The sequence below is a fragment of the Muscardinus avellanarius genome (assembly GCF_963383645.1).
Source record: "Muscardinus avellanarius genome assembly, chromosome: 1".
Taxonomy (NCBI): domain Eukaryota; kingdom Metazoa; phylum Chordata; class Mammalia; order Rodentia; family Gliridae; genus Muscardinus; species Muscardinus avellanarius.
The window spans coordinates 227109822-227131347 of NC_137786.1; the positions used below are offsets into that span (position 1 = coordinate 227109822).

Consider the following 21526-nt stretch of genomic DNA (forward strand, 5'->3'; position numbering starts at 1 on the left):
CCTTTCATGGGGCATTCGGAGGGAGGGGTAGTTACAGGGTCATGGCTTTTCCCCATTGGTGGTCCTGACAGGGGCTGGGCAGGTAGGTTTCTGGGCCGGGGGTAGGGGGTTGGTTAGGGCCAATTTTCCCACCACTGCTAGAGTTCATTGTTCTCCAGCCAGACCTCACAGCCCCCACACTAGGATTACAGGTGTGCACCTCACTCATTACTATCTTCAAGTGGAATTCTTTGATTAAGAGGTTAGGCATCTTGCCGGGTGTGGTGGCGCACGCTTGTAATCCCAGCATTCCGGAGGCTGAGACCGGAGGATCGCGGTTCGCAGACAGCCTCAGCTACTTAGTGAGGCCCTCTGCAACTCAGTGAGACCTGGTTTCAAAATAAAGAAGAAAAAATAGGGCAGGAGCTGTAGCTCGGAGGTCGAATGCCTCTGGGTTCCATCCTCAGACCTGCAAAAAAAAAAAAAGTTAGGCATCTTGATAGCCACTTGTATCTTATAAATTGTCTTTCATGTCTTACACCTATTCTCCAAGCATTTCTTTACTTATCTATAAAGAGAATTGACAGCTGAGCAGTGTTAAAATTAAAATGTGGGTCCGGCAGAGTATGAAAAACACGAGAGAGGTCTGGTACAGGTGGCATTCACTTTCATTGCAAGGCTCTCCTGGGGATTGGGCCTGGGCAGTTCTATGGGGCCTGCGCTCCCCTCCGAGGATAGAAGAGGTGGGCTCTTCTTTTTAAGGCATGCATCTCGAGGGGAGGGGTTTACTCATGGGAACACATGCTTCTCGCAGGGCAGAGTGTGGAAGGGACCCCGACCAATCAAGCATGGTGGCGCACACCCATAATCCCAGGACTTGGAAGGCTGAGACAGGAGGATCGCAGGTTTCAGGCCTGCTTCAGCAATTAGCAAGGCCCTCAGCAACTTAGTGGAACCCTGTTTCAAAATCAAATGGGGCTGGGGGATACTGCTCAGAGGTAGAATGCTCCTGAGTTTAGTCCCTAGCACTACACATACACACACGCACCAAGCAGTCATAGATCAAGGGGCTAACATTCTCATTTTATCAAGTTCCCGTCAGTTGACCACTGGCTTTGTACATGTATGTATGTGTGCGTGTGTGGTGCTGGAGGTCAAGCCCCGGGCTCACAAATGCCAGGCAAGCGCTCTACCTACCACTAACGTGCATCCTCAGCTCTACTTTGGCCTTTCTTTGTGGGATTCTTCTACTTGTTTGAGATGATTATCTAATAGTATTTTTTTGATAATCTAGTAGTGATTTTCCCTCTCATATTATTATATTTTTTTGTGTGTATAGTACTGGGGATGGAACCCAGGGGCATTCTTCCTCCAAGCTGTACCCCCAGCCCTATTTTTTATTCTTTATTTTGAAACATAAAGTTGAGTTGCAAAGGGCCTCACTAAGTAGCTAAGGCTGTCCATAAACTGTGATCCTCCTGTCTCCACCTCCCAAGCGCGGGGATTACAAGCGTGCGCCACCACGCCCGGCTTCCTCATATTATTTTTGAATATAGGAAACACCTTTCTCTTCCTATACAATCATAAAAAATCACAAAATTACACCCAGCGTGGTGGCGCACGCTTGTAATCCCCGCGCTTGGGAGGTGGAGACAGGAGGATCGTGCTGGTTCAAAGCCAGCCCTCGCTGGCTTAAGAGACCCTGTTTCCAAATAAAAAAAAATATATAAGTAGGTCTGGGAGTGTAACCCAGAGGTAGAAGGGTTTCCAGGAACCCAGTTCCGCCAGGAAAAAAAAAAAAATCACAAAATTATCCATTTACTTTTTTTTTTTTTTTTGCAGTACTGGGAATTGAATCCAACGACATTCTACCTCTGAACTACACACCCAGCCCTGAGTTGTGGCAGGCCTCACTTACTAGTTAAGGCTGGCCTTGAACCTGCGATCCTCCTGTCTCAGCTTCCCAAGTACTGGGATTATAAGCACGCGCCACCACGCCTGGCTTCCATTTGCTAATTTTTTTTTGATACTCCTGTGACAACACAATTGCTCCTCTCCTACTTCCAAGGGTATATAGGTACTTGGATTTTGATAGGTAACTTATGGTTGATACTTAGATTATATACAGTGTGTGTGCTTCACTGGAGTCTGAACCCAAGGGCATTCTACCCCTGAGCTACACCCCCAGCCTTATTCATTTTAAAACCAGCTCTCACCAAGTTGCGGAGTAGCCAAGGCTGGCCGAAAACCTGCAATCCTGTCATGGTCTCCCAAGCACCGGGATTACCTGTAACAGGCGTGCACCACCAAGCCCAGCCTATTCATAGGTTTTGCCAACACATCTACCTCAAAGGCTCCTGTTTGGAGAAATGCGTGTAGAAAACACGTGAACAATGGAGTCCCTTGCAGCGCTGAGTTCCCTACGCGTTCCTTGGGGAGAAGCAATCTCAGCTCTGACGTTCCTAGACAGCAAAGTCTTGCCTGAATTTTGCCCAGTTTAAACACTTCCCCCTGTTCCCTTCTCCTGGTGTGAGCAGGCGCCTGGGTTGAGTCCGAGCCGATCGGAGGGCTCAGAGCTACCGTGGCCCTGGCTTGGTTTCTTCCTCTGCGGGGCGAGGGCAGAGGCCTGCCTCTCCGCCCCGGCTCTGAGCCCCGCATCATCTGAAGGTGTTTTGTCCTAAGGGGACAGACGACCTGACGGCCCGCCGTGCTTCCACCTCAACACCATTCGGCTTGCTAAAGCAAGCTCCACAGCGGGCATTTCTGTAAAAGAGCCACTTCCGTTCCAGCAGTAGGAAGAGAAGATACCTGGGGCGATCTTCTGAAGTAAACAACGAAGATGCCAGATTACACGTATTTTAAAATGCGCGTAAGTCACTGTTAAATCACTGTTAAGTTACATGAGAAAAAAGGGGGAAAAAAAGGCCTGCAGACAGGACAAAAATAAAACCTGAATGCTGGGAAATAAGAGCAATTTCTATTTGGGGACTTCCACAGAATCCTAGAGACGCTGACATCCGCTCCTCGGAGTACTGGGGACTGGGAATCAAGCCAGAGGCTGCCGGAAGCTGGGCCGTCTCCATGCAGGCTCCAAGGACGCTGGGCTCCAGAGGGTTGGCCTCCTGCAGGAGCGAAGGGGCGAGAAGCCCACTGCACTGGAGCGGCAGTGAGGGAGCTCCGCACCACCATCTTGGTCCTGAGGGGCTACAAACATCACCCTGACAGTGGAAATACCAGTCTCTCTTGTTTGCTGTCCAAATGCTTAGGCTGAGGGGGAGAGGAGGAAGGGGCAACGCTCTGAGGCTCAACCTCTCAGGGTTGACTTGAATGGAAAGTGACTCCAGGGTGATCATGGCTGGAATTCCCGGGCTTTGGGCAGAAGCAAATACAAATCCTGTCTGAAGGAATGTCATTCCAGCCAGACTCAAGACATTCTTGGACATAGAGTGCCAAGTGAATGGGTAGCTCACAACTGGAAAGAAGAGAGTCAGAAGACAAGGCTCAAACTGGGAAGGCAGTTGCGACACCTCATGGACAGCAGGCTCCTATCCAAAACATCTGTATTTTTAAAAATGCTACAAATCAGTAAGACAACACAAGCCGGGCGTGGTGGCGCACGCTTGTAATCCCAGCATTTGGGAGGCTGAGACCGGAGGATAGCAGTTCGGTGGACAGCCTCAGCTACTTAGTGAGGCCCTCCCTCACTTAGTGAGATACTGTTTCAAAAATAAAGAATAAAAACAGGGCAGGGGCTGTAGCTTGGAGGTGGAATGCCCCTGGGTTCCATCCCCAGACCCCCACACAAAAAAGACAACACAAACAGGGAAATAGACAAAGGTCCGAACAGGCATATCACCGAAGATACAGAAGATAAATTCAAAGGGCCCGAAGCTGATAAAATGACACACAACCTTGGGGCTGTCCTGCCACGTGGGCCATGCGGAAGCACGCAGCTTCAGATGTTCCCGTCGAGGAACACTGACCTGGCGGCCTGGCCTGAGTTCTATTTGGCCATCTGCACGACAGTGAATGAGCTGTACCACGTGTGGCAATACAGGTGAATCAAGAACTATACGCACCGGGCGTGGGAGGCTGCGTCAGGAGGATCGCAGGTTCGCAGCCGGTCTCAGCTGCTTACTGAGGCCCTCTGCAACTTAGTGAGACCCTGTTTCAAAATAAAGAATAAAAATAGGGCTGGGGATGTAGCTCAGAGGTAAAGTGCCCCTGGATTCAATCCCTGGCACTGCACGCGCGAGCGCGCACACACACACACACACACACACACAAACTATATTGAGTGAAATAAAAGTTTGAATTATTTCATTCATATAAAATTTAAAATCAGAAGCTGGCACACGCTTGTAATCTCAGCATTTGGGAGGATCGTGGTTCACAGACAGTCTCAGCTATTTAGTGAGGCCCTCTGCAACTCATTGAGACCCTGTTTCAAAATAAAGAATAAAAAAAAAAATAGGGCTGGGGATGTAGCTTTGAGGTAGAATGCCCCTGGGTTCCATCCCCATTACCGCAAAATAAATAAATAAATAAATAAATAAATAAATAATAAAATAAAAATAAAAAATCAGAAAAAAAAATCCTAATGAATAGTAACATATCGACACCAACTCCAGAATCCGGATATTCTGTGTGTGGGGCCTGCATTCAGGAAGAGGGCACTGATGTCTTTCTTCAGCTGGCTGGTGGATACAAGATGTTAGCCAGTCTTTAAACTGGACAGGTATGTTTGACTATTTCACACAAAAACATTTTTCAACATTTTGCTTAAAAGATTGGTTCCAAATTTTGAACACCACTGGGCGGGGTCTTCAACTCCAGGAGCCTGCTCTCTTACCCCGCGCTGCACCGCAGGCCGTGGGCAGCTCTGCGGCTTAGGTCAGCCACCCCTGCCCTGTGTCCACCTGATGAACCCCCAACTCTTCAACGTGCCATCGCCTCCCCCCAGCTTGGCCTGGCGTTTCAGCCAGGGTGGTATTCTGCACACTCCGGCCTCCTGCCTGGATTGCCGCCCAGCCGCTCCGTGCCCTCAGAGGCCAAATGTTATTTAATGAATGGAGAAGGCAGTCAGAGCTCACCTTCGTGCAGCAGCTCTCAAGGATCAAGAGCCATCGTGAAGCCTCACGGCGCCCTGGCTGCCAATGTAGAAAAGCAAGAAGAGTGGCCAAGCCTCGGGGACTATCTCCTCGTGCTCGCTGTACCAGTTCACTTATCCTCAACAGCCCCATCAAACAGGCACCACCAGCTTATTCTTCAGACACAGAAACAGAGACATCAATACACACATCATAAAGTTGTGGGAGCCGGGTGTGGTGGCGCACGCTTGTAATCCCAGCATTCGGGAGGCTGAAACAGGAGGATCCCCGTTCGCAGACAGCCTCAACTACTTAGTGAGGCCCTTTGCAACTCAGTGAGACCCTGTTTCTAAATAAAGAATAAAAAAATAGGGCTGGGGTGTAGATCAGAGATAGAATGCCCCTGGGTTCCATCCCCAGTACCACAAAGAAAAAAAAAAGTTATAGAGCTGAGCCTCAGACCTGGGCTTCTGACTCCAGAGCCCACACTTAAACACAGGACTGCACTCCCAGGCAGCTGTGGAGGGGATTATCAGCTGTGTCCTGAAGCCAGGTGACTTAAGATCCCACTCCATGGCTCACCTCTGATCTGAATGTCTTTTTCTTTTTCTTTCTTTCTCTCTCTTTTTTTTTTCTTCAGTACTGGGGCTAGAACCCAGGGACATTCTACCTTCAAGCTACACCCCCAGCCCTATTTTTATTTGGAAATGGTCTCACTGAGTTGCAAAGGGCCTCACTAAGTATCTGAGGCTGTCTGCGAACCACTATCCTCCTGTCTTAGCTTCCCAAATGCTGAGATTGCAGCGTGCGCCACCACGCCCGGCTCTGAATGTGTTTCTTCATTACAGAACAGTGGACACCACGTGTCCGGCAGGGCCTCCAGGAGCCTGAGGAGCTCCGGCACAGTGCCAGGTTACCAGGCTGGAGCGACACTGCCCCCGGGCGCCCTCCTGGGGTACTGCTGGAAGTTCAAGTGCCACCTCACCTTCAGCAGTGGAGTTTGAGCATCAAAAGTCAAGTACAGGGGACATTATGCACAGCTTACTCCACCGAACAGCTCCCCTTGGAGACCCGGGGCTGCTGACTGGTCCTAGACCATAAGTACTGAGCTTTTTTATGGGCCACTGACGATACGGGTCCAGAAAAGGCAAGCCTCGCAGGGTCGGGCAATGTGTGCGGGAGTGACGGCTCTCCATTCTATCTGCTCCCAACAGCTAAGCGTCTGTCAAAGCCTCTGCTTGTATATTCCGAAGAGGGAGACAGGTCTGAGCCCCAGGCTTGAATCTCTCAATGTGTCAATTAGCAGCAGTGGGATCTGAGGGAGAAAGATGAATGACAGCCGTAAACACATGGTCCTGCCCTGGGGAGATTGAAAGATGAATGCAAATCCCAGCATTCGGGAGGCTAAGACGGGAAGGTCAGGGTTCTCCTCCAGTCTCGGCTACTTGGTGAGGCCCTTTGCAACTCAGTGAGACCCTGTTTAAAAAATAAAGAATAAAAAATAGGGCTGGGGGTGTAGCTCAGAGGTAGGATGCCCTGGGTTCCATTCCCAGCACCACACGCACACATACTTTAAAGTAATACAATCATAGGTTGAGCACAGCTTTAGATCCATACAGAGCAGACTGGCTCATGTTGGAAACCTGAAAGAGAACATCTCAAGGCTGCCTCAACTGTCTATTCTTTTTGTGTGTGTGTGGTACTGGGAATGGAACCCAGGGGCATTCTACCTCCAAGCTATACCCCAGATTTCTTATTCTTTATTTTGAAACAGGGCGTCATTGAGTTTCAAAGGGCCTCACTAAAGTAGTAGCTGAGGCTGGCTGTGAACCAATATCCTCCTGTCTCAGCCTCCCAAATGCTATGATTATAAGCGTGCTCCACCATGCCTGGCAACTGCCCACTCTTGAACATTTACCATCAGAAACAAGCAAGCTACCCAGAGCTTGGGAGGCTGAGACAGGAGGATCGCACAGGTTCGAAGCCAGCCTCAGCTACTTAGTGAGGCTCTCAGCAACTTAGTGAGACCCTGTTTCCAAATAAAATATAAAATAGGTCTGGGAGTATAGCCCGAAGGTAGAAAAGCCCCTGGGTTCCACCCTCAGTACCATACACACAAAAAGAACCAAGCAAGCTTGTTAACAAAGGCTCCAGGATTCACTGAAGCCACTCACAACAGCTTAAATTTTGGCATGTACAAAGTTTTGTGAGTTCACCATTAATAGAAACATACAGGCAGAGTGATAATACTCAGGAGAACTGAGTTAAAAAGTTAAGTGGCAGCCGGGTGTGGTGGCCCACGCTCGTAATCCCAGCATTCGGGAGGCTGAGACCAAAGGATCACAGTTCGCGGACAGCCTCAGGTACTTAGTGAGACCCTGTTTCAAAATAAAAGATAAAAAACAGGGCAGGGGGTGTAGCTCAGAGGTCAAATGTCCCTGGGTTCCATCCCCAGACCACCCACAAAAGAAAAAAAAAAAGTGGCTTCTTTACTACAAGAGTTTCCAAAGCCTTCTCTATTAAGTATCCTGGCCCAAGGCAGGTCTGACAGCCCACTTCAGAACATGCTTGGCCATCTGTGGAATACCAGCAGTACAGACTATTACACACTGCGCCTTGCTCCCACGGCCCTGCCAGGCAACACGCCATCTCTCAGCTCCTGTTGTGCTTGGGCTATGAGGCATCTCCCCGAAGAGCTCATGTGTTGGCAATGCGTAAGTGTTCATCGATGGAGTCGCTCGTCAGGGCTCTAACCCCACGAGCATGTAAATCCAATGACTAGTGAGAGTGGATTTACCGGTGGCAGCCTAGGCAGCTCAGGTGTGGCAGGAGAAAGTGGGTCACTGGGGCCAAGCCCCTGGGGACTCTATCTGTCCCAATCCCTTCTCCTCCTCCTGTTCCCAGGAGTTGACTGGCTGCCTCTGCCACACCCTTCCCTTTCTCAATGACCTTTCTGCCTTGAAGCTGGCTGACCATGGACTAAACCTCTGAATCCATGAGTCAAATAAACCTTCCTTCTCTAAGCTGTCCTGGTCAGGTAGTTGGTCAGCTCCCCTTCCCCCACTCAATTCCTCATCTATCATCACAGACGCGCACTCCAACCCAGGCTCCAGCCCCAAGGTTCCATCGGGACCACCCTTCTTTGGGGCACTAACAGCCACCCTGACCCCACCATCCCGCACCCTCAGCCTCACTCCAGCCACAGGGGCCTGCTCCACTCCCAGCCTCGGCACCGCCTTCCCTCTGCCTGCCACTCCTCCCAAGGCCTTCCTTGCCCTCCCAGGAGGACCCTACGTCATACCCCCCAAGCATTCGAGATCTGACCTTTTTATTTACCGTTGATTATCTTCCCAATTGCCACAGTGAAATTTCCTTTTTAATATGCTGGCTGAGGACGGGTTTTCTGTCCCCTGCAACATTCTGGGAATGCTCAGCCCCTCAGAGCGGGCTCCGGCTAGTCTCCCCCTGCAGCTTGTGCGGCCAGGCCCTGGGGCAGGTGCAGGGCCGCGGCGTGGCCACTTCTGACAAGTGACGTGCAACTTGTTTTTGTTTATTTCTACTATGCAGTCAAAACAAGAGTGCACGTGGGAAAGGGCAGATGGGCTTCTGCCCGCAGCGCCTGCGCTGGACCCGTGCCTCCACCTTCCCGGCTCAGGGTGTTCCTGGTACAGACAGACGCAGAGGTGGCTAAGTTTATTGTTTCCTTTTTTTAATGAAACTAGATCACTGCTTATAAAAACCTGGCGATCCCTCATTCCCATCCCCTTCACAGTTCCCTTGGCCCAGCCTCTCTCACAGGAACTGGAACATGGCGGGTGGGGAACGGCCCCCACCTCTGGGGAGAGGTGCCGGGCTCAGGCGCGAGCCACACAGGGTGACAGCTCTCCCTCCTGTGGCCGTCGGCGGGGCCTGGAGGCTGCATGGATGAGGGCGGTCCATGTCACCGTGGCTCGCGGGCCACCACCCAGACCAGAGTGAAATGATGTCAAGGCCCCCCCAGTGACCCTCCCCCTGGGCGTTTCTCCCCCACCCCCCACCCCTAATTCTACCCACTACTGAGATGCGGCCCAGCTTTGGTGAGAAGGCCGGGCCTACAGGCTGTAGAACTTGAGGCTTCTGTCCATGCCGGTTGAAGCGATGAACTTGGCGTGGTGCCCAAAGGCCACCCCCGTGGTCAGGCCACTATGCTCTGGGGAGAGACAAGAGGCGGCGGTGAGAAGGCTTTTCCTCCTTGAGGCCGAGCCCCACTAGCACAGTCCCAATGTAACCCCAACTGGCAGCTATCACGCGGCACCACCCTGCTAATTTGTTTTGCCCAGTCAACAACGTACAGGAGGGCGGATTCTACTCTGACCTGCTGGCCACTGGCCTGCACAAAGCAAACACTCCGTTTCCCGTTGGCAGGATGAATGAATAAAGGGCCGTTAGTCCCTCCTCACCTGAGCTCTCTGGGCAACCGCTGGGAGCAACCTTGGCCCACACGATGAGCTCGCCATTTTGGACCGGCTTAGCCATGTACACAGCACATGCTAAGTGGAAACTGTCTGCAAGCAAACTTCCCAGGACTGATGGGACTAAAAGTTGGACTTTGATGCCCTTCTAGTCTCCTAAAATGCTGACCCTGACCCTCCCTATTGTGACCTTCTTGACCTTTTTGTTTACACCCTCAAAAAAAAAAAAAAAAAAGGCACTGGCTGCAGGAGAGAATGTGCCAGGCTCCTTTTCGGCTGACCCCAATATTAAAAACAGTTCTGGACCCAGAGTCATTCAGGTGAGACTTCAGCAGGCAGCAACCGCAGCGCTGAGACCTCAGAGGCAACCGAGACTCACTTCAGGTGACCAGAGTTTAGTTTGTTGGTGTGGATTTGGTTCCAACTCCTTGCTTGTGACTGGGAACGGTCCGTTATCTTGTTCCAGCTCAAGGGGTTTCAACGCTAGGGCCCTTGGGCCCTACCAGAGCGGGCGGGAACAGCGACAGATGAGGCTGGGCCACCTTCCCCATGGGTCTGGGGCAACTCATGAGTATCAAGGCAAATCCTTTCTGGAGTTATTATATCTGGAGTCTACCAGCTCCCCACTAAGAGTCCTGCCTTGTGCTCCCAGCCTCTGCTCTACTCATCTCAAATCAAAACAAAGAGGGCAGGGCAGGGTTAAAGCTCGTGGGCTACACAGGCTCTAAGACCTTTGAAACAGACACTGAGCAGGGTTCAGGAGAATAATGCGGCCTGGAAGAAGGATCTTGAAACGTGTCCATAACCTGCTAGTGAGGACGAGAATTTTGGCCGAGGCAGTGGCGGCTGCCGCATTCAGACCTCAGAGCGCACCAGGCACCTGCTGTAGTGCAGGTGTGCGTTGGAAAGGAATTTCCAAGACAAAGGGCAGACCATGTCCCTGCCACGGTAGCACCCCTTTACCACGCAGAACATCTCCATGCCACCAGCTGGCACACTATGTGAAGGGCCAGCGCCTTACTGTAAAGCTCTGAGAAGGCAAGTCACGCACACAGGGCCACACGGCCATGCAGAGGTTAGACACTGTTACACCCGGCTCAGCCTCTAACACAGTTAAATAAGTACTTGTGGAATCACCCTACCCCTGCCTACCCGACTGGACTATACATCCCATTATCCCAGACTGGGCCTTTTCTCGTTTGCTGCTCAAATCCCACAGCACGGAATAGTAGCAAGAGCAAACCCTGACCCAGGTGCTGCTCTGGCCCGGCCACTGTACTGTTACACAAGCCTCCGCAATCCCACGTGGACACGCCCTCCCACGCCCCCTGCTCCATAGCTCCAGGGAGCTCAAGAAACCTGCCAATGCCGCTTACACCAATGCCTCTTACATTGCCTCTCCTTGGTGGCAATGCTCTCCTGCCTCAGAGAGTGACCAAATCCATGCCAAACCCAGAGCTTCCCACTTCCCTCCGGGCCTGGGCACTCAGAGGCCTCAGGACCCGGCAGCCCTACCTGTAAAGTGAAGAATCTCTGTCCACTGTTTGCAGATGTAGATCTGGACATCCGTGCCTCCGAGGGCCAGGTAGGTACCGCTCTGGTCAAAGATCAGTGACTTCACCTGCCAGGGCCAGAAAGGAGGGAGGTTGCACAGGGGGGACATGAGCTACAGAAGCAGCTTAGGTCAACTCGGTAAGTAACTGGCGAATGAGAAGTGCGCTGGGGAGGGGCACACCTCGAAGTTGTTGTCCAGCTGCAGTGTCTTGAAGTTCTTAAGCTTGCGCAGGTCCCAGAGCTTGACAGAGGAGTCATCGGCCGCAGTCGCCAAGTAGTACCCGTTCTCAGAGAAGGCAATGCTGGTGATGGGGCCCGAGTGGCCAGGGAAGTTGGCCACATTGGTGCGCTCCTACAGGTGCCAGGTGAGCAGTGAAACACATCACCCACTGGTCACAAGAGGAAGGAAACGGGGCCACCGAACCCCTACCTCTAAAACCTCCTCCTCCATCCTTCAGGAAGGACCAGCCCAGGTTCCCACAGCCCAGCGGGCACACCACAGCCCAGAGCCAGGGCCTTCTGCTCTCAGAATCAGGGCCATAAGCACCCAGTCAGCTCCCTCCAACTCTGCGCCTCACGTGGAGGCCTGTCCCATCCTACCTTCAGGTCCCAGATCTTGATCTGAGAGTCCATGGTTCCTGTTCCAAAAATGAGCCCATCAGGGTGGAACTGTGCACAGGTGAGCGCTGCGGAGAAGGGAGAAGGACGCATGGGTAGAGCGTCCTGGGAGAGACTAAGAGCCGCCAAGCCAGGTTCCCTGTCCTCCCGGCTTCTCCCTGCACCCAGCCATAGGCCTGGCACTAGCAGGTGCCAGTAGTAAATGTCAAGAACAAATGAGCCTAAGAATGATGAATGCAAACAAAGAGCCCGTGCTTCTGCAGCGACTTACAGCAGCCAGAGGCCTCATCTGTCACCTTGGTGAGCACGCGCCCTGTCTGGATGTCAGAGAAGGCCCAGTACTAAAAGGAAGAGACAAAGCCAGTGAGAAGGCAGGTCTCCAGAGCCAGCGGCCCTTCAGGAGGCCCTGGTTCAGCAAAGCCCAGCAGAACAGGGGAATGGGCTCCGGTTAGCAAGACACCCCTGCCTCCCGGGACGCTCAAGCTTACAGCCCGGCTGGGACCACACCTGGTCATCAGAGGAGCTCAGGAGATAGTCTCCAGTAGCATGGAGGCTAAGGCCTGTCACGGCGCTCTCATGGGCCCGAACAACCTGCACACAGGAGGTGTTCGGGACCGACCAAATCCTGATGGTGGCATCTGGGGAGGCAGAAAACACCAGCTCCTAAAAGGAAAGCCAAGAGGCAGGATGTCAGTCCAAGAGATGGACCGAACAACTCTGCACATGGGGGCTGGGGGCAGGGACGGCCAAAGCTGCCGACTGCTTCTCCTCTCGGCCCTGCCGGGATCTGTATATCCAAACATCACCACCTAAGAGGGCCGAGTGTATCTACTACTTAAGTGGTCCAACATCAGGCCTTTCAGAGGCCGCACTTGCCACCTGGTGGTAAACAGACTAGCTGCAACAGAAAGCAACTTCCCACTTACCTCCAGGATCAAAGTCAAACACGGCAGGTACAACAGAGAACTCGAACTTTTTAATTTTGGGGGGAAGAGGTGTTCTGCCTCTGAGCTATACCCCAGCCCTATTTTTTATTTGAAACAGGGTCTCAATAAGTTGCCGAGGGCCTTGCTAAGTTGTGGAGGCTGGCCTGGAACCCGCAATCTTCCTGTCTTTGCCTCCCAAGTACTGAGGTTAAAGGCATGTATCACCACACCTGGTTTTTTAAAATTTCATTTGTCACATGTAGCTAACGGCTACTGTATTAGATAGTGCAGGTCCCTTACAGCACTCAATCAAGAAAGGGCGACAAGATCATGCTCCAATGTGTCTTATTCTTTTGGATTTCATGGGCAAGTTAATTTTCACAAAGACCAGAGCAGGGGTAGAACTTCCATTATTTTGGTTAGTTAAGGCATTAAAAACCGTAAGATAAAAACAACTACCATCAGCCGGGCATGGTGGTGCACGCTTGTAATCCCCGCGCTTGGGAGGCTGAGACAGGAGGATCGAACAGGTTCGAAGCCAGCCTCAGCTACTTAGTGAGGCTCTCGGCAACTTAGTGAGACCCTGTTTCCAAATAAAATATAAAAATAGGTCTGGGAGTATAGCCCAGAGGTAGAAAAGCCCCTGGGTTCCACCTCCAGTACCCCCCCCCACACAAAAACAAAACAAAACAAAAAACAACTACCATCTTTTATCAACACAATTTCACAAAAGACACAAATATTAACACCAAGCAGGGCATGGTGGCTCACGCCTATAATCCCAGTAGTTGGAAGACTGCAGGTTCAAGACAGCCTCAGCAAAGCAGTGAGACTGTCAGAAACCTGGTGAGACCTTGTCAAAACAAAAAATTTTTTAAAAGGTTGGGGGTGCTGCTCATGGTAGAAAGCACTTGGGTTCAGTCCCTGGCGCCCTTTACCCCCAAAATAATACCAAGTAAGCAGGAAAACAATGTTTTCAATTTGAATTAAATTTAGTTTTATATAAAAAAAAAATCAAGCCGGGCGTGGTGGCGCACACTTATAATCCCCATGATTGGGAGGCTGAGACAGAAGGATCGTACAGGTTCAAAGCCAGCCTCAGCTACTTAGTAAGGCTCTCAGCAACTTAGACTCTCTTTCCAAATAAAACATAAAGTAGGTCTGGGAGTATGGCCTGGAGGTAGAAAGCCCCTGGGTTCCACTCCCAGTAGCACCAAAAAAAAAAAAAAAAAAAAAAAAAAAAAAAATATCATGCTGGCCGTAGCAGAGCACACTTGTAATCCCAATATTTGGCAGGCTGAGAGGCGGATTTCAGGTTCTTGGCCAGCCTCTGCAACTTAGTAAGACCCTGTTTCAAAACAAAAAGAAATAAACTAGGGCTGGGGGGTAGCTCAGAGGAAGAATACCCCTGAATTCAATCCTCAGTGCCACACACACACACACAATCACCACGTCATTCTTTTACTTCTTATTTCCCTAAGGTCCAAGAGAAAGGCCAAGTGGGAAGCACTCCTCCAACCACACTGTCATGAAGTCCCAAACCTAAGTGCCCTGGGCGTCAGCCTCAAACCCCACACACCTTCATCAGCCCAACGAGCCATCTTTATCCTCTCATCTGGAGGTTCTCCTCTGCTCGTTTCACTTTCAAGAGTCATGATCAGTCTTCACCGCACCCTGGGAGATCAAGGATGCGTGGCCCTATCTGTCTAATATCTCTGAGTCAGGACTGTCTTGAGCTTTATTTTCTGTACTTTGTATTAAGAATAGTGTTAAGATTTTTTTCCCTTTTCCTTATATAAAACATTTCAGTGAATACACTTTGTCAAATTGTATGTTCCTCCTGCCCATAGCTCACAGACCAGAGCTTTAGCAGGTCCTCCAGAGGGAGATCTCCCTAACTCCAAACAGAGCCCATCAATGTCTGCTCCGAGTCAGCTCCACGTCACCAGGAAAATAGTATGTGGTGGGGGGTTAGTGGAGGACCCTAAACCAGTGAGCTTGGGAAAGAAGGGCCCCTTACCTGGGAAGGGTGAAACACCACACTGGTGACCTTCTTGGTATGGCCTTTGAGGGTGGCCAGGATTTGCTCAGAACTCTTATCGAAAACAACAACATTTTTATCCGCACCACCTAGAGAAGACCCAAAAAGATAAAAAGTGAGTCACACCTACCCAGTGCCTGTGCCCAAGAACGTACCTCTGTCCCCAAGCCCACAGGGAGGACCAGGAGCCTGCCCTTTCCCCTGCTGCTCCCCAGCTCCAGCTTCTGGGCTGGGCCCAGACTCACCAGTGAGAATCTTGTTGGTGTCTGAGGGGCAGAGGTCCAGGGCAAGGATCCCGGGAATGCTGGCGCTGTGCAATCCCTTGACAAAGAGCCACACCAAACCCAGTCATGGCCAAAGCAGGGCAGGCCACAAAATCCCACAAGCAGCGCGGTCATCCTCCCCAGGCAGGGCACAGGAGTGAAATCCCACAAGCAGCGCAGTCACCCTCCCCAGGCAGGGCACAGGCGCGACTTCTATTCCTTCTCCACTCAGCTGGCTTTCTCCCTTGGTGCGCCTGCCCACCCAGAGCACAAACCTGTCTCCAAGCTAGAAGGCAGCCAGTCACTCACCACGTGGGATGCCACCTGCCGGTATTTGCTCAGCTCTTCCGGTTTCACCAGCTCCTCAGGCACAGTCTTACCCCTCTAAGAAAGTGAAAAGGCCCCCCCAAGAAAAGCAGTCATGAGTTCACAGGCCAGCAATCCAGACCCCTAAGGAGCTGAGGGCCTCACACCAGGCCGACTCCTGGATCCCGAAGAAGACTCACCTTTTTTTTGTGTGTGTGGTGCTGGGATTGAATCAGAGGCATTCAACCTCCAGGCTATACCCCCAGCACTATTTTTTATTCTTTATTTTGAAACAAGGTCTCACTAAATTGTGGAGGGCCTCACTAAGTAGCTGAGGCTGGCCACAAACCTAGATCCTCTTGTTTCAGCCTCCTAGCTACTGGGATAACAAGCGTGCACCACCACGCCCGGCTAGGACCCACCTTCTTACGCTCCGTGGTTAGCACAGTGGCCTTGTCTTGCAGCTGTGGGGAAAGGAGAATCGTTCAATGTGAAACAAATTGATGAGGACAGCAGCACACTGAACACCAATCACACCCGAGCTTTCTTTCACAAACGTCAAGAACGCGCTGCCAAGTTCCACGGTAACGGCTAACACGCTCACGTGGATGATCTTACTTACAATCGAAGGAACTGAGCCCCAAAGAACTGAAGTCGCTTACCAAGGGCCCAGAGGTGACAAAAAGCAGAGCAAGGACACGGACCAGGTCTGCAGAGCTGCCAGACCAGGTCTACGCCACCAAGAGGAGAGCTCAGCCGCATGCTGACAACCTGAGCTTCTCAAAAAGACACGAGGGGCCTCACAAATGAGCTGTGGGGACAAGAGCGCTGGGCCGGGGTCTGGACCCGACTCTGCTTCTTACAAACTGTGTCTCTGAACCTGAACCTCAGATTCTTTATCTGTAAAGTGAAGATGATAACTCCTATCGCTCTCGGAGAACATACGACAAAGTAGTTTAATATCTGTAAAGAACTCTAATAACAACAGAAGCTGAAAGTTGCCTTTATCAGTAATTAAATCTTCTCCGCGAGCCTAGGAAGGAGGTTGGAGGCAAGGGCAACGAGACACAGAGAGCTGGCTAAGGTGAGCCTAACGAGCTGACACGCGGCGGCGGCATCCAAATCCAGGCCCTGGTGCCGCACCACGGCCACGTGTGTGGCATGTTTATTCACACTGGACCCAAGGTAGGTGGTGAGAAGCGAGGGCCCCGCAGTGTTCCCACCAAGAGGAAACACAACTTACCTTCTGGATAATCTCGGGCGTCATTCCCACCAGCTCACCCAAATCCATGGGCTCGCCTGAACCCTGCAGAGAAGAAAGGCGAAGGTGAGAGGGGAACAGAACACCAAAGACACGCATAGGAGGGCCACGCGGGCCACCGCACACAGACGGGCACTCACCACAACACTGGGCTGTGAGCTTGGCACCGTCTGGGGCACGATGAGACCAGCCTGTGGTTTCAGAGTAGCCAGAGCTGAGAGAAAAGACAATGTTAGCCATGGCACGGCGCAGAGCGGGAGCAGCCAGTGGGGGCGGGGGAGGGGCACCTTCTCGGGCAGCGGTGACTTCCTTGGTGAGGCGGGCGATGACGCGGCAGGCAGCGTCGTGCTGGTACAGGGCGTGGGACAGCTCCTGGCGGGTCGTTTGCAGCTGCTGGCGCAGGGTGAAGCTGTGCAGCATGACCGCATCCTGGGAGAGGGAAAGGCCACTGTGAGGGGTGGGAGGAAACAGAGCACGCAGTAGTTGCCCTGGAGAAAACGCTGCCTCCTAGCCCGTGCCAGGCCCCAAACCAGGGTTCTGAATGTGCTGGCGAACACGCCTGAGCTCCCGCCCCACCAACACAGGGCAGGCAGGCCAGAGGACACCAGCTCTCCCCACCCCCGCCTCCTCTAGTTTGCCAGTAAGTCGCGGATGCAACACCATCACCTCTGTACAGGGGAGTAAGGCTGCGGCTGCCGCCACTCGCTGATAGCCCTCACCCGTAAGGCTACATGCCAGCATCCTCACACACAGTCATTCATTCACTTATCATACTTTAGAGCGCTTATCACAGAGCGCGTGCAGTTCTTAACGCTCTCGGTGATAGCAGAAGGAAGACCCTACTGTAAAGGCTGGCACTTTAACTGTATCCACTCTTCAGAAATCTCTATCCTGTAGCCAGAAAGACTGGGACTCAGAGACTGAGCAACGTGCTCAGAGGCGCACGACCAGCGAGCAGCGAGCAAAGCCTGGAGCCCACCTCTGTGTGACCTCAACATCCAGGCTCCTCAGGAGAGAGGCTGGGAGGCCGCTCAGTGGCATGAGCCCATGGCACGCACGAGGCCCACAAACGACATCATTAATTAACTGGCATAAATGATAAGAGACTGGGAGGTAGCTCAGCGATAGAGCACTTGCCCTGTGTGCATGAGGCCCTGGCTTCCATCCACTATACCACAAACAAAAAAACAACGCTCTGGCTTCTGGTCCCCAAGTCCTAGCCCAAGATGTGCCCTTTTCAAGAGGGGACAACAATGACTCAACCAGAAACTCACCCACTCATCCTGCAAGGCTTTCAGGATGGCTGGGATGCTAGTGGCCGAGGGCGGCTTGGGCCGGATTGGATGAGCAACTGCCAAGAGAGAGAAAGTGAGGACGAGGAACCGCAACCTGGAGACTCTTCCCCCCAACACCTCTTTCCACTTTAGCCACTAATAGACACCATGCCTCCTCCAGCAGGCTAGCTCTTCCCTCCCCAGGCTGAGCTAAGATGGCCCTGGACTGAGCCTGTCGGCAGGCACCTTTGATGTCGATGAGCTGCTCCTCTGAAAGAGGCTGGTTGTTGATGGGGTCTGTACCATTCTCTGCAATGTACTTCTCAATAAGCCGCCGCTCATACACATGATTAGAAACAGGAGACACGCACGGGTGCTCTGGCACTTCATTGGAGACTGTAGAGAAAGACAGGCAGTGAGCTTGGGCGAAGGGAATCCTGAGCCTACGGGCCTCCTCACGTGCTGGTCGCCATAACAAGAGCCTGCATCCTCACACTCAGCCAACAGGGAGCAAGCCATTTGACGCCAGGCCAGTTTGGTAAAGGCCCCAGAGGCTTTCCAGCCCTATAACTGGCTGCTCCATTAGATAAATTACTGCACCGCTACTACGTGCCGGGCACCTAGAGTGGTCACTAAGCCCTGCCCATCTCATTTTTGAATAAAGATGACTAGGCTCGTGACATGGCAGTACACTAAAAGCTACTCAAATCTCTGCCATCCATCTTAGTCTATAGCCCTCGACAGATTAGCAGACAAAATAATTAGAGTAGTGGGATTTGCACTATAATTAATAAAAAAATTTTGTGGTGTTTACTGCATGCCAAGCATGTTTCTAAGCACTTTACATAGAGTAGATCATGCATACCTTGAGGACAGGGGTTACAGCTGGTCTCTGCTTACCCACAATACAGACACCCAGCAAGCATGTGGTAAACACCCAAACATGTGAGTGAATGAAGGCAGGAGGGTTGTTTCTGAGACCCCTAAAGTATGAAGTTTTGGCATGTTGAGTGCTTTGAACTAAAGAAAATGTGAAGGCCTCAGAAGCAGGTTCAAAACCAAGGTCTCCCGTCCTTCTCTAGCCCTCCAGCGTCTCACCTTTCCCCCTCGCCCTCAAAATGCAGAAGAGCTTTCTCTGAACCAGGGAAGAGTGGCTCATACCCGCAGAAGTGAGCGGAGGCCTCTTCCATGTGCAGATACTCACCTATTCTTCTGAGGGCTGCTCTAAGACATCTTTTATGACCTGATTGTCTTATCTGCATGAAAAGCAACCTTTATTCACCATCTTATTCTCTTCACCCTCCTCTAACTTGGGTGTCACCACCCAAAACCCAAGATCCACTCTCTTCTGTAGCTCAGGGTGATATATAAGCTTCCCTTCTTAAAGCCTCATATTTCATAGGACTCCTATCCTATGTAAAATAAGCATGCAAATTAAGAGTTTTTCCTGTTAATCTGTCTACTGTCAGTTTACCTCATAGACTTCATCATCAAACACTCCAAGGAAAGTTTTCCCTCACCTACAAGATGGTGCTGGGATACAAAAGAGAGCTTCCTTAAGATGAAAAGGAGAGACAGGAGTATCGCAGTTCGAGGACAGCCTCAGCTACTTAGTGGGCCATTTGCAACACAGTGAGGCCTTGTTTCAAAATAAAGAATAAAAAAATAGGATGGGGGGGGGGATAGCTCAGAGGAAGAATACCCCTGGGTTCCATTCCCAGTACTGCAAAAAAAAAAAAAAAAAAAAAAGACAAAACAAAGATTAAAAGGAGCCCAGCATGATAGGGCACCCCTATATTAGGAAGCTGAGACAGGAGGATCCCTGGTTCAAGGACAGATTCAGAAACTTAGTGACTCTCAGGAACTTAGCAAGACCCTGTTTCAAAATAAAAAATAGTCAAGTGTGGTGGCGTTCGCTTGCAATCCCAGTACTTGGGAGGCTGAGATAGGAGGATCTCTGGTTTTGTGCCAGCCTCAGCTACTTAGGCCCTCTGCAACTTTGTGAGACCCTGTTCCAAAATAAAGAATAAAAAATAGGGCTGGGGGTGTAGCTCGGAGGTAGAATGTCTCTGGGTTCAACCTTTGATACCAAAAAAAAAAAAAAAAAAAAAAAAGCATGTGAAAATAACCTGTAAACTGTAATTTCTTAAATGTGTAAGATTTCCTTTTCTGTGTACCATTTCCCTTCTTCCTTCCTCTTTGGATTCACAGAGATGTTCGGAGAAGGAAGCCAATAGAGAAAGGGACAAGAATCTAGCCGATGAAACAGGAAGGGAAAACACCTGCCCACCATAATAAAATACCAAAAAGACAGTAGGCAGCATAGAAAAAGCATGGATTCTGGGTCAAAGAACCAGCTCTGTTACATTCGCCACTGTAAAACCAAGGTCTTTATTCCTCCTTTAAGACATTCTTGTGAGGATTAAAAGATACAGCAGCTTTGGAAGCGCCCTGTAAACCAATAAGGGTTTTATAATTGTGCGCTATTTTTATAAGTCACGCATACAGCGTGAGCCTGGGAACCAGACACCTGGCTTCCAGCCCTGTCTCCGCCTCTTAGCCCATCGCATGAACTCTGCAAACTGCAGAAGCCCGACTACCTAGGCGAGACCTCAGGGGTCACCCAGCGCAATGCCTTCAACTTTGCAGACGCCTCAGATTCGCGAAGCCCATGGGTGGCGGGTCCCGGGCCAGTCCTCGGGTTTCTCCTGCACCGGGTTCCTGTCTAGACGCTGTAACCCGAGGCCGCGGGCCTCGGATCGTCCCTGCAACTACAAATCGCAGGAGCGACGTGAACTGCGCAGCACTGCGCCAATGCACGCCGCAAGGACGGGGGCACTCGGTGCCGACGGGCCGCCGCTCGGGCCCCGGGCGCCCATGCCCGCCTCCGCCCGGACCCCGCTCCGCAGCCGCCGCGCGCTCCCGGGCCTCCTGCGACCCGAGCGCGGTCGCAGCCAGCACTCACTGGAGCAGATCAGGGACATGGCGCCGTCGCAGGGCTCCCAGTGGCCTCACGCCGGGCTCCGGGGCTAGCTCCGAGCCTCCGCGGCCACTTCCGGTTCCCGCCGCTTCCGGGCCGCTCGGCGGCAAGCAGGGGGCAGCCTCTGCCAGCGAGGCCCGCGCGGCGCTTCACGTGGGAATGTGGCCGGTGGCGCGCCTCTGCCTTGAGCACCTAACGGAAACTGCCCTTTCCCAGGATGCAACGGGACCGGAAAGGGGCCTCCCGCCACCTTCGGCTGTTTCCGGATCGGCTCGGCTTTTTCCGGCGATCTCTGCAGGGGCCGGAGGCGGGAAGGCGATTCAAAACTACATTTCCCAAAATGCAGTGGGAACTTAAAACTACATTTCCCACGATGCAGTGGGAACTTAAAGCGGAAGCGATTCGGCAACGCGGGTTTTGAGAGACGAAGCACAGCGGGTCACCACAGTCTTCCGAACTCCTTTTGTGTGCGGGAGAATTTCTTGACGACCTCGGTGAGCCAGGGAGCGATGGCGCACACTTGTAATCCCAGCATTTGGGAGAATGAGCCAGGAGGATCGCGGTTCATGGACAGCCTCGGCTACTACTTGGTGAGGCCCTTTGCAACTCAGTGAGATCCTGTTTCCAAATAAAGAATAAAAATTAGGGCTGGGGGTGTCGCCCGGAGGTAGAATGCCCCTGAGTTCCATCCCCAGACGCGCAAAATAAATAAATAAATAAATAAATAAATAAATAAATAAATAAATGCAGATTCCACCGAGCGTGGTGGCACATGCTTGTAAT

At 51.8% G+C, this 21526-nt stretch overlaps 1 protein-coding gene across 2 annotated transcripts; it reads right to left on the minus strand.

Annotated features, from left to right (window-relative positions):
• Positions 1-9160: 9160 nt before the first annotated feature.
• PRPF19 (pre-mRNA processing factor 19) lies at positions 9161-20747 on the minus strand (the record flags this gene model as incomplete). 2 transcript variants are annotated; one of them, XM_080701141.1, is made up of 16 exons in its annotated part: positions 9161-9258; positions 11036-11141; positions 11256-11426; positions 11675-11760; positions 11964-12033; positions 12200-12355; positions 14639-14748; positions 14905-14980; positions 15232-15306; positions 15651-15692; positions 16472-16534; positions 16630-16703; positions 16777-16918; positions 17764-17840; positions 18010-18159; positions 20729-20747. In XM_080701141.1, 16 exons carry the CDS (start codon positions 20745-20747, stop codon positions 9161-9163), a joined length of 1515 nt encoding a protein of 504 aa, XP_080557267.1. The 2 variants fall into 2 exon arrangements, with proteins under 2 accessions (XP_080557267.1, XP_080557266.1); XM_080701140.1 differs by having other exon boundaries at positions 16777-16996.
• Positions 20748-21526: the final 779 nt, after the last annotated feature.